The sequence below is a fragment of the Gracilinanus agilis genome, chromosome 1 (assembly GCF_016433145.1).
Source record: "Gracilinanus agilis isolate LMUSP501 chromosome 1, AgileGrace, whole genome shotgun sequence".
Lineage (NCBI taxonomy): Eukaryota > Metazoa > Chordata > Mammalia > Didelphimorphia > Didelphidae > Gracilinanus > Gracilinanus agilis.
In genome coordinates this window covers 726,457,362-726,475,628 of record NC_058130.1, presented here as the reverse complement: position 1 = coordinate 726,475,628, position 18,267 = coordinate 726,457,362, and the positions used below count along the sequence as shown (strand labels likewise).

Genomic DNA, 18,267 nt, shown 5'->3' with positions numbered 1-18,267 from the left:
ATGGAGAAGGGTTGGCCTTGATGAAAAGGGTCCCCTCTCTAGAAACTAAAGAAAAGGAGGGATGATAGCAAGGGGTTTTGAGATTTAGAGAAAAGGTAAAGAATTCACAACTAATGGTCTCTATTTTCTCAGCTGAGAAAGTGGGACAAGAAAGTATAAGATTTGAGGTGAGAAAAAAAGGTTTGGAATAGTGTCTATGGGGAGTAGGAAGAGCAAAAGAATTGTTTTGCTGCACTGGGGCCCCAGGTGAAGTTAAATAATAAGTTTGTATAGTGAACCCAGTCAGCATGGTATAATTTCCTAGAGCTCTATTCAGTAGCATATGAGTAGGAGCAGAAGAAGCAAATGGTGTAAGTAATCCAGTATTGAGGTTTGCTAAAGCATGAATGTAGAAAAGACAGAGACAAATGGGTTTTAAGAACAGAGATCCATACAGAGCTAAACTGGTCAACACACATGGTCAAGACGGGGAAGAGGGGCCAAAGAAAGGGTTATGGATTGGTGAAGTACACTAAGGTCCCCTTATCTGTGGTTTCAATTATCAGTCAACCCAAGAGGTCTGCCTGCAAAAGTACTGGAAGTCTACCCACCAGTGGCAGCAGTGCTTGCAATCTCTTCTGCTTCCACTTTCACTCCCCCCTCCCCCCAAGGATTTGGGGGTGGGGGGTCAGGGGCTGGTGAGCAGAAGCAAGGAAAGAGAGCACAAATATATAGGGATCAATAGGTGTTAACTTTTATCTGAGGTTTCAGCCATTAGTGGTAGGTTTTGGAACATATCCCCTACAGTTACAGGCCCCTACGGTCCTGGTGGTAGAGCAACTGGATGTCATGGTGAGAATGAAGAATAGGTTTAGAGAGACAGCTAGATAGATAGCTCAATGGATAGAAAGTCAGGCCTGGGGACAAGAGGTCCTGGGTACAAATCTAACCTCAGACATTTCCTAGATGTTTGACCCTTAACCCCAATTGCCTAGCCCTTACTGCTCTTCTTCCTTGGAATGGATACTTAGTATCCATTCTAAGATAGGAAATAAGGTTTAAAAAATAATTTTAAAAAAAAGAATAAATTTAGGAAGGGTAAAGTATAAAGTGAAATGGAATGACAGGAGATTATGATCACAACCAATCCTGCTTATATGAGAGCAATCCACCACCCTCTTGAATGGCCCCATTCCACTTCTGGATAGCTCTGAATGTTAGGAGGGTTTTTCCGGACTTTAATCCTAAATTTGCTTCTTTGGAACATTCACCAATTGTACCTGGTTCTGCCCTTGGCAGCCAAATAGAACAAGATTAATCTTTATCCCCACCCCCACAGTTGTCACATAACTTAAAGCAAATCTTCCCCAATAAACATCCCCAATTCCTTCAATCATCATATGACATGGACTAAAAGCCCTTCACCATCATTGGTTGGCCTCCTCTAACCATTCTGCAGTTCATCAATGTCTTACTTTAACTGTGGCAACCAGAACTGAACCCAATAACTCAGATGTGTACAGTATGACTCACTTTTCTAATCTTTTTAATGAAACCTAGGGCTACATTTGCTTTCCGGGTTCCCATGGCACACTAAAGATTCATTTTAAACTTGCCATCCAGCAAAACCTCCGGATCTTTTTCAGACAAACTGTTATTTAACTATGCCTCTCCCCTCTTCTTGTTATTTATAAAGTGGATTTTTTGGTACCCAAGTGCAGGAATTTACATTTATGCCCAGAACTCCAATATATATCAAGATTTTTTTGGGGATCCTATCATCCAGTGTATTAATCCCTCCTAAAGAGCACTGAGTCAAGAAGCACAACTGCTTAGGATACTGCACTGGAGACATCCTTCCATGATGACAATAAATTCCTACTCTTTCAATAGAGCCAGTTCTGAATCTACTCAATTCTATTACTGCCTAGTCTCTTGTTTTTTACAATCAATCAGCCAGTGTTTAATATGAATTTATTCTGTCAAGCATTGTGCTAAGCACAAGACAGATACAAAGACAAATGAAACAGAAATTGCCCTCTAGGAACCTATATTCTGCCATGGGAAACAAGATGTGTATACAAATTTGGACATATGTATAAAGTATGGAATCATCTTTGAAAATGTGACTATCTTCTATCAGTGGTTCCCTACTGATAGGTGGTTGGCCTACCACCCCCTTTCCAGAAAAAATATTACTTAGCCCCCTGGAAATTAAATTTTTTTAAATTTTAATAGCAATTAATAGATAAATGTACCTGTGGCCATCACCACCCCTCCCTGGATCACCGCAGCACCCACCAGGGGGTGGTAGCACCCACTTTGAGAATCACTGTTCTACTGCTTCTTTCCTGAGTGTTAATGGCATTAAAAATAAGCAGGAAACTATTTAGTGCAATGCCCATGAAAAAACCCTTTTCCTGGATAGTCTCTCTCCTAGTTTCCATGATGCAGCTCTTTCAGAGTTTTCTTCCCACCTGAGAGATGATTCCTGTTCAATCTCCTTAGCTAGATCATCACCTACTCCCCCATCTAGGCCCTGCTTTGGGCCTCTTCTCTTTTTTCTCCATTCTCTCTTTGGTGATCTCATCATCAGTCCTATGGTTTTAATACCATAAATTTAAAGCTAGAAGAGACCTCAGAGGCCATCTAATTTAATCATCATATCTACACAGATGACTCCAATCTATATATACAGATAGAAACCTTCTTATGAACACCAATCTCAATCAATCAAAAAGCATTTCTTAAGCATTAACACTCCTAAGTGCAGAGGATACAAATAGTGAAATATTCCCTATTCCCAAAAAATTTACATTCTAATCATTCCTGTATCAACAACTGCTAAACTTATCCACCTGGATAGCCTACCAGCATTTAAAACTCAATATATCCAAAATGTAATTCATGATTTCTTCTTAACAGACTCCTCCTCCAAACACTTATTTTTTTATGTGCATTTGCCATCCTTCCAATCACTCAGATCCACAATCTCAAATCATACTTACTATTTTCTTCCTTCCCTCTCATCCCACACAGCCAATCAGCTTCCAAGTGATGTCAATTCCACCTGCATAACAGATAACTTCTATTTCCTTATAGTCTCTACTTTTAGTATACTTCTAAATAAGCCTGTTGCAAAGCCTGTTTTGTTCTCCCTAATTCCAGACATCCCCTCACTAATCCATCCACTACACAGCTACTAGAATAATCTGCCTGAAAAAACTATCAAAATGCAAGATCCTGTTAATACCCAAATCACAAATATCAAAAGATGCAGAGAAAGTCCAAAAAGACATAGTACTCACCTATGTTTTAAAACACCATCACCGAAAAACAAAGGTACAGACCTTGGCTCAATCTGATAAAATTATCTAAAACCAAGAGTTAGTATTACTTGTCTGTAATAAAGTTATGTTATAAGCTTTTCCAGTAAGATCACTGGTAAAGCAGGATGTCCAATGTCACTGCTTTTATTTAACACAATCCTAGAAATGCTAGCTACAGCAAAAAAGCAAGGAAAAAAATTGAAGGAATAAGCATACACATAGAGGAAGCAGAATCATGGTTACAGATGATACAGTTTAAAGAATCCCAGGTTTTCAACAAAACAATCAAAACAGTAACTTCTATAAACTAGAAAGATATGAAATCAACTCATATTGCTACCAAAATCCAGCAGACGGAGACAAAAAAATTTTATTTAAAATACGTACAAAACATACAAAATATCTGAGAGTTAACCTAAAAAGACACACTCAGGATTTATATAAATATGACATCTTTAGAAAAAAAGGAAAATGAATAACTATTTTTAAATGAAGATGCATTAATAGAAAATCAATAAAATGGACAATTATGAGGAATAAAAAGAAATGTGAGACTTGTAAAATGATGTTAAAATTTAAAAAGCAAAAGAGAAAACAAATAAAGATTAAGCAATAATGTTTAGGACAACTGTAGCATAAAAGTAAAACAAAAGGATTCTTCTCACTCTGATCTTAACTTTAGAGTAAAGTGAAATATAGTGAAATATCCATCCCTACTCCATGCAGATAAGTGACAGACTGCAGGTGCAGCAGGACATATATTGTCACACATAATCAATGTGTTTTGCTAAATAAAGAGATGCAGCATTGTCAGGAAAAAAAAAAAGGAAAGCTAAAATCTAGCATCACAAAACTAGGTTCAAATCTTAACTGCTACCTTCTTGGGAGAATTGGGGAAAATTCCCTTACCATTCTGAACCTGTTTCCACATATGTAAAATATGGAGGTTAGGCTAAATGTTCTCTGATGTTCCTTCTAGCTATATATGATGCTATCAATTATCCTTCTTTGTTACAGGAGAGAATTATAAAGGGAGGGATATACTGATGTTAAACAAAAAGCATCCATAAAACAGATACTAAAAAAGATAAAAAGATCATCCTAAAACACAGGTGAGAACATATACATCCAATCAAAAATCCTCAGTAACTACCTACTGCCCGTTGAATAATGTTTAAATCCCTTTGACTGGCATTCAAAGCCACTAGACCAGTGAAAATGCTGTGTTACTATGATACTGTTCCTCACACCTACCTTTTTTTTTTTTTTTAAACCTTCTGTCTTAGACTCAATATTGTGTATTAGTTCCAAGGCAGAAGTGTAGTAAGGGCTAGTTAATGGGGATTAAGTGACTTGCCCAGGTCACACAACTAGCAAATGTCTGAAGCCAAATTTGAGCCCAGGCCCTCCCAGCTCTATGCCTGACTCTCAAACCATTAAAAGCCACCTAGCTGCACCCACCGCCTTTCCTTCTACCAAACTGTAAACTCCTTGAAGAAAGGAACTTCATCCTGCATGACTTTATATATCCTTGAGTATCTAGCATAGTACTCTGCCTACAAGGGATACTTACTGTTTATGCAAATGCTGAACTTACTCAATGCCCCTGTGCTCAAAGTTACCCTACATATAGAATGATCTTCTCTTATCTTATACAAAGCACAGGGTTGACCATATCACTTTCCTGTTTGACTGGCTGAATAAAGTAATGACAGTTCAGTGGTGGTAGATACAAAAGGCTGGCATAGGCCTCTTGCAAGAGGATCTAAGTTCAAATCTAGTCTCAGACACTTAATAACTATCTGACCTTGTACAAGTCACCTACTCTGTCTAAGTCTCCCCATCTATTTAAAAAAAAAAAAAGAGGATTATAAAAGCACCTACCTCACAGGGTTGTTGGGAGTATGATAAAATAAGAGAATAATTTGTTAAGTACTTTGAAAACCTTAAAACACTATACAAATACTAGCCATTATCAATCATGCCAGTGGTATCTTTTTTACTTCTAGGATCAAACACAAACTCTTGTTTGACACCAAAGCCATTCATATTCTGGTTTCAACCTATGATTTTCAGTTTATTACATATTACTTGTCTTCATAAATTCTATGGTCTAGCTGAATTGGCCTTCTTGCTGTTCTTCACATATGACATTTCATTTCCCATCTCCATGCCTTTGCATAGGCTATCCTCTCATGTCTAACGTACTATCTCAACAATTTATGCTGTTTAACTTTAATCTACATTATGTTAAAAGAAAGTTACTAGGGGGCAGCTAGGTAGCTCAGTGGATTGAGAGTCAGGCCTAGAGACGGGAGGTCCTAGGTTCAAATCTGGCCTCAGACACTTCCTAGCTGTGTGACCCTGGGCAAGTCACTTGACCCCCATTGCCTACCCTTACCACTCTTCTGCCTTGGAGCCAATACACAGTAATGACTCCAAGAGGGAAGGTAAGGGCTTAAAAAAAAAAAAAAAAAGAAAGAAAGTTACTAAAATTGTAACATCATTTAACTCACAGATAAGCATACAACAAGAAAGTCAAAATTAGATGGAAAGATCCAATATACTATAAAGTACTTAAGATGAACACTTTTTTGTTCTTGCAAAAAACTGCAAACAGAATAAATGCCTGACAATTAGGAAATGCCTAAACAAACTGGGGTCTAAGAATATAACAGAATATTTTTTTTTTTTATCCTGGGACTCCATTCTAGGAGCATAGGGCCACAACTAGTAGGCAATGGGACACACAGTCGCTCAGGGTCACCCAGTTGGGAAGTGTCTGAGCCCGGATTTGAACCTAGGACCTTTCGTCTCTAGGCCTGGCTCTCGATCCACTGAGCTAGCCCAGCTGCCCCTACTTTAGGATGCAGTTTCTTTAGCAGATGTAGTTTTTACAGGGTGGGGTTGCTAGCCCCACACCCAACCCTCCTCCTTTTTTCATCCGGGCTAGGGACCGTCCTTGGCCCAGGAGTGGTAAGGGTGAACAGAATATTACTGCCAGAAAAAAACAATAAATAAAAAAAGAATACAAAGAGTCATGGGAAGATTTATATGAAATGATGCAGAGCTAGTAAAACAACAGGCACAATGACTACAATGGAAACATAAAAGACAACCAAAATCAAAATGGGGTGAACTGTTGTATAAATAAAATGATTAAATTTAGCCCCAAAGAATACATATAAGAATATACCTCTACTCCTTTCTTTGCAGAGGTGGAAGACTACAGAGGTAAAACAAAGAATCCAAATTGATGTTGATAAGTTTTGCTAAGCTGCTTTTTTCTTTCTCTTTTTTATTCTTTGTGTTAAGTGATGGCTGTCTGGGCAGGGTAGGGGGAAATAGATCTGGAAATGAAGATCATGTAAAGTCAAAAGATATAAAAGAGAAAAAAATTTTAAAACACTAGTCTCTTTCAAAGTACTACCTGCTCCATGAAAACATCTTTGATTCTACTCTCCCAGCTGACAGTGCCTCCCCAATCTCCAACTAGATTACCTTGTATTTACTTATTTTCTATGTTGTATATACCCACATGTATATACAGTGTATTCCCTCAGAGGATCTACTTTATGTCTCTATATCCATACTGTCTGGCACATTAAATATGCTTAATAAATGCTTGATATTTTAACAATCCTACTCATTCTTTGAGAGTCAGTTCAAATGCCACTTTCAATGATTACCTATCCCAGCTGGAAATTATATTTCCTTTCTCTAATTTAATTACTATCCCTATGCTGCCGATTCTCAAATCAATCCATCCTATCCCAAACTCTGTTGACTTCTAACCTCTTATCTCCAACTGCATTTCAAACACTTCAAATTAGATGTCCAGTCAACATCTTCAATTCAACATGTCCAAACCAAAATCATTATCCTTCCCATTAAGCTTTCCCCACCTCCTGCTTTCCCCACCTCCTACCTTCCCTATTACTGTAAAGAGCAACCCCAGTCTCCCAGTCCCTCAGGCTCATAATCTAGAACTCATCCTGTACTTTCACTCCTCATATCCAAGTTGTTGCCCAAGTCTGTCAATTTCATCTGCAATATCTCTCTCATATGTCTCCTTCTTTCCTCTGATACTGCCAGAAACCTGGTCCAGGTCCGTATCACCTCATGCCTAGACGATTGCAATAGCCTGCTGATGGGTTTACCTGCTTCAGGTCTCACCCCAGTCCAGTTCACCCTCTATTCCGCCACTAAAGTGATTTTCCTAAAGTGTAGGTCTGATCATGGCACTACCACCACTAGTCAACAAACTCCAGGGACTCTTTATCATCTCCAGAATCAAATAAAAACTGTTCTGTTTACAAGTCCTTCGTAACCTAGCTCCCTCCTAAATTTCCCAGTGTTTGTACACACTATTCCTCCAAAGCAAGTGACACTGGCCTCCTAGCAGTTCCAAGAACATCTCTTAGCTTCAGGCCTTTTTCCTGTCTGTTCCTTATTCCTGGAATGTTTTCCCTCCTCCCCTCAGATTATTTACCTCCCTGGCTTCCCAACTAAAATTCTAACCTTCCATAGAAAGCCTTTCCCAATCCCTCTTAATTCTAGGGTTCCTGTTCAAAGCCTCTTAATTATCACCTATTTATTCTATACAGCTTGCTTTGTATTTATTTGTTTGCATGTGGTCTCCCATTAGTTTGTAAACTCTTTGAGGGCAGGACCTGTCTTTTGCCTCTTTTTGTATCCAGCAATTAACACTGAGCCTGGCACAGAGTAGGTATTTAATCAATGTTTGCTGATTGATTGATTCTAACTTCAAATAGTTCCCTGTATCATGCTATCACTTTCTATTTTGTACTCTAGTTATTGCAGAGGTATTGTTAGTTAACATAGATTATTGTATATTTGTCATAGACACTGTCCTGTTAGAGGATATATAAGAAAAGAGGAGATATAACAATATATACATAACAAACAGCATGACTAACCAGATTAGCTGCCAGACATAATAGCCAATTTTTAGTAGTATTTTTTTCCAGAAGAATTCATATAAATACAAGCAAAAAGCACCTAACTCTTCCCTCAAAGTTAAGTTCCAAATATGCTTCCTTTTTGATATAAGGACATGTTCTATAATCAGACTGGCCTAATAATGACTTATTACATGTTGATTTTTTTTTGTTTTATTAGAAAAGAAAATCAATAAACATCTATGAAGAGAAAGCCCAATGCTGAGGACCACCTGGATTATGCAGGAGTACAGGAAGTGATTCTTAAATTGCAGTAAACAGTACTAAGAGTTTATATGTAAAACTTGACAGAAGGGGGGAGGCTGAAAAACATCAAGTCTAAAGAGGATTTACTCCACACTGAAAATCTAAATTGGACTTCTTGCCTATTTCATTTTTTCTCTGGAGATTGGTAATAAGGTTCACTTTGGCTGCTTCTGGAGCCCAAAGCAAAGTGGAATGCCTGTTTGGTGGTTGACTATGAAATAACTTGTTGACTAACCTCCCTCCCCACCAAAAACAACAAACCAAAAAAAAAAACCACAAAAGACTAAAGTCATAAGAGTTGTTTGAGCTTTGCAAAAAGAATGGAAAATAATTGTATAAATGATTAGCTTGTCAAACTAAAACAGAAAAACTGAAAAAGAAGGGAATTTAGAATAAGACTTACTGATATTGCCCTGGGGGAAATTCTAGCTTAATATGTCTGAGAATAAGTCTCAAATCATACCCCATGAATGGCAGGCAATCTGCAATAATGAAGTTAGCTTACTTTTAATTGCCATACCGCCTTGGATTGATTCTCTGACCACCAATAACTTATAAACATAGGATCTTAGAGCCATAAGAGATCTTACAAATCCTCTAAACCAATGATTAAATGAGAATATTTGTAAAATGCTTAGCAAGTGCCTCAAACACAGCAGGCATTATATAAACACTTATTTCCTTTCCTATACTATAATTCTCCACCTCCTACCCTTTATAGAGACAAAGAAACAACCCTGATGAAGTAAAAATGGCCTGTCTAAAATGACACATTGCATTGGTTTGAGAGCCAGGACCAGAGCTCAGGTCATCCAACAACCAAGTAGGCAGGAAGCTATGTAGTTATATACATAGAACCTATGTAGATGGGTACAGCAAAAAATAAAAAAAAAATCAACTAGCCATTCACTCAAATATGTAAGTACTCAAGTGCTGAAAGTATTGTGCCAGGTGCTAGAAGACAGATGCAGTCTGAATGTCTCAAACTCTTGCCTAAAATAACTCAAGTCCAAGAACTTGGGGGAGGGGGAGGGAAAGGAGAAGTAGGAGGCTGTCAGTCAAGAGCACTTACAGAAAAGCCAACTTTTTACTGCACGGTCTATACAATCTAATCAGTCACTCTACAAGCAGTTTATCTGCACTTTATTTCTTAAAAATGTAAGATCCACCTGATGGTCAGTGGATTAGGCAATGCAAGAGTAAAGTACTGATTCATTTTACTTGATCATATTTGTTTACTAGGGAAGGCTCCGATGGAAGAGAGCTGACCAGTAGTGAAAGACATAAAAAAAAAAAAAAACACAATATATACAAAAAGAAAAAAAATTCAGAATGGAACACAATCAGAGCAATTTTGTTACCACTCTGTTAAATTTAATAGAAGTTTTTAAAAACCTGTACATAACAGAAATTTGTTTCATGTTATTCTTTTGTAGTATTTTGTTATTTTTGAAAAGTTCATGTTTGTTGCTGGCTATGTTCATTTCCCCCAGGAGCAGCTAGGTGGCTCAGTAGATTGAGAGTTAGGCCTAGAGAAGGGTAATTGGGTTCAAATTTGGATTCAGACACTTCCTAGCTGTGTGGCCCTGGGCAAGTGACTTAACCCTCATTGCCTAGCCCTTTTTGCTAATTGGCCTTGGAACCAATACACAGTATTGAGTCTAAGCTGAAAGGTACAGATTGGGGGGGGGGGGGGGGAAGAAAAAGAAAAAAAAAACTCTTCCCCCTAGCCCCAAAAAGTAAGGTTTACTAGGAGATAATCTTACAATTTCAAATCACAAGAAAGTCACTCTATTTCTTCTATAGGGTCCTCTCCCTATACTTAAGACTTCTTTTCCTATCTAGTTTTTTTAAATCACTCTGTCTTGCTTAATCAGTGACTAAAGTCTGGTTCTTCCGCTAAGGGGCTTTAGGACCTTGGGAAAGTCACCTAACCTGTTTCCTCACCTATAACATGACTGGGGGGCAGGGGAGAGAACCAGAACAGTACACTAGAGTTTCTAGACCTCTTCCTATCCCAATAATCTCACTTTAACTATCTCTGAATCAAGCTATTTTTCCTATACAATTATTCAAAGTTCTTGCCACTTTCCTTTCAATATTCTCTTTAAAGGCAGCTCCTTCTTCCCATTCTTCTTACTCTTTTGGACCTCAAGAGAAACTCTGTCAAAGCTCAACTACAGTGTGGCAAATATTTGAATTCTTGTCCCAGTTTATTTGAAAGAATAACTCTCCCAGTCTAAAAGTATTGGAACAAACTAATGAATCACCTCCCTGTGTGCTTCCAGCTCACACTGTCCATTAAAGTCACATCTTTATTTCAAAATCATTCCTTCTTTCTGCCAAATGAAGTGACAAAACAAACAGTGAAATAACCAGTGATGTTTAAGACCTCTGTCTAGCTTAAACTCCTAAAGCAGCAGTGGATATGACTAGAGATTCAAACTGGCCACCTTCTGCTCATATTCTCAAAGCAGAATTTTCCCAATACTGATCTCATCCACTGAGAAAGATTAACTAACAGCCTTGATACACCTCATGCCAGAAAACTACAACAAAGTCCAAGGCTCATTGAAATCTTGACTTTAACACAAATTCAGGCATCCAACAATCAATCCAAATATAATATCTGGCTTCACACTGAAAGGAATAGGAAGGCCAGACCTTCTCCACATTCAATAAAGACTCCTAAAAATCTGATAATGAATTTTAACACCATACTTACTCAGGAAGCCATTGCCAGCTTCAGAGAGAAGATAATTACTCAGCAAGGAAGAGAGCTGCTGAACAGCTAAATTTTGTCAAAAGAGTTTCTTTCTTTCTTTTTTTTTTTTTTTTAAAACCTTTACCTTCCATGTTGGAGTCAATATTGTATATTGGCTCTAAGACAGAAGAGTAGTAAGGGTAGGCAATGGGGGTCAAGTGACTTGCCCAGGATCACACAGCTGGGAAGTGTCTAAGGTCAGATTTAAACCTAGGACCTCCCATATCTCTAGGCCTGGCTCTCAATCCACTGAGCTACCCAGCTGCCCCCCTCACAAGAGTTTCTTGATTTCCTAAATAAAATTATCTCCTGTGTTACTATGTTTTTTAAAGTACACAATTTTAAAAGTACTTTGAAGACAAAATATTCAAACAGAAGTACTGAACATTTTAAGTAGAGTACAATACTCTTGAGGCTTGTACCAAAGGTCCCTTACACTTAATTAAAAGAGAGACTATTAGTATTTAGTTTATTAAAGCTTCTCATTGACAAAGGATCTTTTCTTCTTGCAGCTGGTTTACACTAGACATAAACTCAAAGAACAAGTTCACCCAGAAACTCATGGCTGAAACAATCACACCCAACTTCTTTTCCACTTAAGACTTCTTCAGGGCATGGAGGTGACCCTGAATTTTCTAAGGCCATGAGGATGGCATGAGGCCCCCAAAGGCTGTTTGCTGATGTTCAGCAACAAATTGTGATACAACCACCAGCCTAGATAAATGCAGAGATGCATAATCTCAGACCTACCACCAGCTGGTTTGAATTTCTTTGGCCACAGCAATTCATGTAAACTATCAAAGGTGTGAATTAAATACCCAAGCAGATGAAATCACATGACCTTTTGAAGTATAAAAATCTGTTATCTACATAAAATTGGGTTCCAACTCTAAATTTTACATCAAGTCATGGACACTGGTTTAAAATAAAAACAGTACCTTCTCAATATGGACAAAAGGGAAAAATCATTTTTAGTAGCAGAATCCTTCAGAGCATCAGTTGGGTGTGGCAACAAAGGGGCTGAGTGAGATCTGAGGGCATGAGTCATAGCCTGCCAAGCAGCTGGTTAGAGGAAGAAGGAGGTGGCAATTTCTAATATTTATAACAAATTTCGGGATCTCAATCAGACACCATGCAGATGGTATAGGCTAAAGGTTAGGGACAATTCCTGACACCCAGGAACTGGTTTGTGAAACTGAATGCATAATATAATACTTTGTATGTATTTAGCATACTGATGAACTGAGAAGCAACACGGTAGAGAAAAAGCACTGGATAGGAGTCAAGAGCTCTTGGTTCTGCTGCTAAACTTTCTTTGTTATTTAAGACAAGTATTTCCCCTTTTAGGGGCCTCAGTTTCCTCATCTTTAGAACAAGGAAGTTGGAAAAGGTTCTAAGGCCAAAGAACTGGTAGAGACTTTAGGAACCATCTAGTTCGGTGCTCTCATTTGAGAGATGAAGAAATACAGGAGAAGTTGATTTATTCGAGGTCAAGTAGACAGACATTGGCACAATTAGGACTGAAACTCGGGTCTCTTAATTCCTACCCCATAATATCAGACTGCCTTTTTTAGTTCTGAAATTCTGTGATATTGGTGAAAGATTACAGGACCATATATTTCAGCCTAATCAGGACCTTTGAGGTTATGTAGGCCAACAAATCCATTTATCAGATGAGGAAACAGAGGTTCAGAAAGATTCTGTGACTTGTCCAAGGTCACATAGTAAGAATTTTCTTGTTCAGTCAATCAGACAGTCATGTCCAACTCTTTGTGACCCTGTGGGCTATACTGTCCATTGAGTTTTCTTGAAAGGCACTGGAATGTTTTGCCATTTCCTTATCCCATGGATTAAGACAAACAGAGATTAAAGTGATTTGCTATGGATCACACAGCTACTATCCACTGAGCCAAGTAACTCCCTCCCCCTATAGTTGGAATAGAGGTCCAACAATTCCAAAACAATCTCTCTTCACTGTACTACATTTATCAGCATTAACCAGCTCTTTATTAAGCAAATTAAATGTCCCACAAAGTTCTGAATTCATTCTTAATTCCACATCTGTATCCTGTGTAGATCATAAGATGGCTACTGTCCTAAGAAGTGTTTCTGAAAGGAAAATATTCACACTAAGATATAACTGAGATCTCTAAATATAAAGCTACCTGCAACTCTTCAACAAGTTGACAGCTGCTACTAACCCATTACCTAGCTTTTCTTCACAGACAAAGAGCACTGTACTTCTTTGGTAACCAGAGAAAGCTTTGAGAATGCTTTCCAATGCTTCTTGATATCTTGGAAACCTAGTCAACTCTGTGGATACAAGTTAATAGAGTTTAGAAATGTATTCTCATGAAGAAAGCATAACTATGTAAGTTTAAAAAGATGCCTACAGGGGGCAGCTGGGTGGCTCATTAGATTGAGAGCCAGGCCTAGAGATGGGAGGTCCTAGATCAGTGGTTCCCAAAGTTTTTTGGCCTACCGCCCCCTTTCCAGAAAAAATATTACTTAGCGCCCCCTATCACATACTATCACCACCCCCTTGCAGTTATTCACCGCCCCCCCCCCCAATCACTGCAGCACCCACTTTGGGAATCACTGTCCTAGATTCGAATCTGGATTTAGCAGATACTTCCTAGCTGTGTGACCCTGGGAAAATCACTTAACCCCCATTGGTACCACTCTTCTGCCTTGGAGCCAATATCCAGTATTGACTCCAAGATGGGAGGTAAGGGTTTAAAAAAAAAAAAAAAAAAAAGATGCCTACGGTGCTTCTAATTTGACCAAGCAGTCCCAAGGACAATGGGAAAACTACTTGTAATAACAAACCAGAGTAATACTAGCTCACATTATAAGACAGTTTTCATGTGTATATACATATATATAATTTGCTCTTTACAACGCTAAGATATAGACAGGGCAAAGGTTATTTCCATTTTAAAGGTGAGTAAATTGAGATTCATAAAGATTAAGTTATTTACCCAAAGTCACACAGCTAATGACTTTGGCTAAGCATGGAATTCAAGTCTTCTGATTACCAGGTCCAGAGTAGTTTCCTCTACACTAGCCTACCTCTGGTCAGGAAATTTGTCAATGTCAATGATAATACCTACATGTCCCTCTGTTGGTACTGGGGGTGATAGAAACCATTCAGTGGCTATAGGCTGATCTAGACCACTGCGGTTCCTTCCAAATCTGAAATTCTATGATAAATAGCAGAGTGAGGATTTGAACCTGACTTCTAACCTCCAAGGTCAGTGTTCTTTCTGCTATACCCCAATGCCTCTTCTATTCTTTCAAAAATGACTGTGTTCACTTAATGCCCCAAAGCATTAAGACTTTTAAAGATCTCATCAAAAAATCATTAAATTACCCAACTGATTAAATTTTAAACTCAAATGTTTTGGATAGGCAAAGGATTAACCTATGACACTATATTTATCACTGCCAATTCAAAACATTGTAGATTTAGCAATGAACAACGTGAGTTGGAAACACCAAAAGTAGCAAGTTTACAACTCATGTTATTACAGACACGAAGGTGAATGGACTAGTGAGTGGCATTTAAAAAAAAAAAAAAAAAAAAAAAGCCTGGATGGGGAATCTGGTGCTGTTCCACCTTATATAAAGTAAAAGAGAATAAGGTAAAAACAGACTAAAGGAAAAATGTCATATCAATACACAGTTTGAGAGCACCTTTCTAGGCAAAATATGAGGAAATGAGTACACAAACCAGCTAAATAATCTGTCCCCTTATGTATCGTGTCATAGGCTAAGAGCTGCAAAGACTGCTAGAAATCCTCTAATCCACATCCTTCTTTTTTAGGTGAGGAAATTGAAGCCTAAATCAGGGAAACTTGGTCAAGGTCACATCACTGATATGTAGCAGGGTCAGAACCAGAACTCAAGTCCCTAAAGTCCTTTCAGTGCTCTTATCACTAGACTAATCTTGCTCTCTACATCATGGACATCAGCCCCTTCCCTCAGTTCTCTCTTCCAAACACTGTCCCCAAAGAGCTAAATAGGTTCATTTATGACACTAACAAGAAGATATTTTCTAGTAGCACAGTGGACAGAGCACCAGGCCTGGAGTAGGGAGAAGTGGGTTCAAATCAGATCTCAAGGCACTCCCTAGCTGTGTGATCCTGGGAAAAAGTCACAACCCCCATTGCCTAGCCCTTGCCCTTCTGTTTTAGAATTAATACTAAGATAGAAAATAAAGTATTAAAAAAAAAGAAGACATTTTCTGTGTTCAAAACTACTTTCCATTAAGAAGACACATGAGTATATCTTCCTTTCTTTGGTGTAAAGTCTCACTACAAAGAGGAAAGTGCTGAAGACACCCAGTCAAAGAATGACATGAAGTGGGTAAGATGACATGAATGATTATTATATATTAACAAGCAGTTTACTTTTAAAATGAATTCAACTCAATGCAGCAATTTCCTTAACTGATTCTGCCATTCTACTGTATTTAACCCTACCCATACACTTTGTCAAAGTTGGCAAGTACCCTTGAAGCTAATGGACACAGGGGCCTGATTCATAAAGTCCTCTTCAGAAAGAGGTCAGTGAACAGTATAAAAACAGCAGAGACAGCAAAATATAAAACCACTAGAATTCAGCGATTCACAATGAGGAAAAAGGGCCTAAGAACTAACTCAGTCCAAATCCCTCATTTTACAGAGGAAACAAGCCCAGAAGAAGGCCATGACTTGCCCAAGGTCACTTCCCCACTGAGCAGCCTCAGAGCCAGAAGAACTACAACCTAAGACTTCTGACCTCCAATTCAGAACTCTTCTTACTCCAGACAACCTCCCTCACTAGACAGAACTCATCAGGGGTCCTAAACCTGCAGTCATTGATGTTTCTAATGTTACATCATAAGCAAGTCAGAAAGGTCTAAGTTTTCCTTCCTGCTGATGAAAAGTTCGTGCAAATAATTCATTTTGTTAACAGGAGCTCCCTCTAACCAGGATAAACAAATCAAATCTTGCTTGACCTCAGTAACTGGCGGCATGTCATGCAAAATACTGTAACTACTGGTGGTTTCGAAGGACATTCTGTAAAAATGCAAACTTTCATTGAGTAAAAAGACACACGACAACCGAGTAAGCAGTTCTATAATAGAGCAGAGATATGAGTTGGGGAAAGAGTGTTAACAGTTTATAGCTTTGGGCTATTGGTTTAACATGAGTGAGTTACAATTATCATCCAGCTAAGGCTCAGATGTTAGTGAATAAGGTGGGTTTCTATGCGACATTCACTAGCTTGTCAGTTCAGAGATTTAAAAAACTGAAATCTAGCCAAATTGTTTCCAGTGAGCAAGAAGCTTATACTTACTTTTTAACATTCGCCTCCCCATTGGGGATTCTACGCAACTTCTTCTTTTTGAGGATTTTCACAGCTCTCCGGCAAAGGGTTTCAGAGTCCAACATCTCCTTCACTTTCCCATAAGATCCTTCTCCCAGCAAATCTCCCATCAGGTATTTGCCAATGAGTTTGGCCCTTTTGCGTCTTGGCTGGTAGATGACCTCAGTAGAGTCTATTCGATGGATAAATGTGTCCATACCCACAGACATAAGTTCACTTTCTGTAAACATGCCCAACTGCTGTGGTTCTGCCAAATCCATCCTGGATTAAACTCCTTAATCAGGTTTCCTTAGACACACCAGGATCTATTAAGTCAATCTTGAGTTCTTGGTTTTCCCAACTTTTCTTCTCAGAAAAACAAAACAAAACAAAAACAGAAAAACCCCCAACTCTTCCAAAGATTGTACTAACGTAATTCAGTAGTCCCTGATAAGGGTCTAATGCACCCCAAATGCCTGGCTCTCAGCAAAAATGTCAAGAACTTCTGAACAGGCACCTGGCTTGTTTTTGACCTGGTCTCACTGCTTTGGCTCAGCCAGGTCTCCTTACTCACTGTTGGCCCTAAAAAGGCCCAGGATGGGTTCTTAAGTGCTAGGTCATCCTCTAGGACTTTAGACCCTTGGACAAATACAGAAGGAAAGTGAAGTCTTTTCAGGACTTTCCATTACCATTGTGTCATGGCTCCCAAATACAAACTGGGATCAGCAGTCAGATCTTGCTCACAGGACTTTTGCACCTTGAATCCCAAACTTGACCCCCTTTGAAAATAAACTGGTGGTTGAAATGTGATTGCTTGAGTTTCCTCTACTGAATATCAATCTCTTGCCCACCCCACCCCCCCAACACACACACACATACACACAAACACCCACGCTTCTATATTTGCCAGAAGTTCAAAACCCTCAACACTTATCAAGGTTTCACAGGGAGCATCCCTCACTCAGTCTTCCAATTCTTCCCACCACTTCCCTCCCAAAGGGTCCCCAACTGCCAGCCCCCAAAGGTCAACGTGAAGACACTGATCCAGGAGAGTCTCCACCAAAGAGCTCCTGGAAAGAGATCAGAGTTTTCCCTCCCACCCACCCGGCTCCAGGGGAAAGCCCTCCCTTTAACAAATAACACCTGGGAGGAACGAGATGGGAACAAATTAACCCAATACCAGGTTTCTCGGTGCCCCTCCCCCAAAAAGTGACAGGTAGAAGTGACTACCCCACCCCTCCAAAATGAAAGAAATATATATATATGGTAGACGGAGTGGGGCAAGCTAAACCCGCACAAAAAGTGGGGTTGCTAAAGACGACCTAGTGACCCCAAAAGCCTTTTCAAAACAGAAACAAAAAACAAGTCTGGGGCGCGGGGCTGGAGAGAGGAAGAAGTAAACTTAAAAGGAGGGTTCCCACGCCCCCCCTTTCCTTGGTTCTCGAGAGATCCAAGCGCTGTCTGTTGTTGCCAGTCCCCCTCCACCCGTCCCGGGAAGGGTCCCGGCGGCGGGGGCTGCGGGGGTCACTGCTGCTCCCTCGCTCCCTCCGAAGATAACGGGCGGGGGGCGGGGGGGAAGGGGCTGGGGCCTCGGGGCCCCCGGGCGAGCCGCCCC

The 18,267-nt window shown here is 39.3% G+C and overlaps 1 protein-coding gene across 1 annotated transcript in view; it reads right to left on the bottom strand.

The window, feature by feature from the left end:
- Positions 1 to 17,448, bottom strand: part of STK11 (serine/threonine kinase 11) — a 135,309-nt gene extending 117,861 nt beyond the window's left edge. The window contains exon 1 of the mRNA XM_044671722.1: positions 16,644 to 17,448. Within this exon, the coding sequence (XP_044527657.1) occupies positions 16,644 to 16,933 (290 nt within the window). The 5' untranslated portion in view covers positions 16,934 to 17,448. The remainder of the gene's footprint in view (positions 1 to 16,643) is intronic.
- Positions 17,449 to 18,267: the final 819 nt, after the last annotated feature.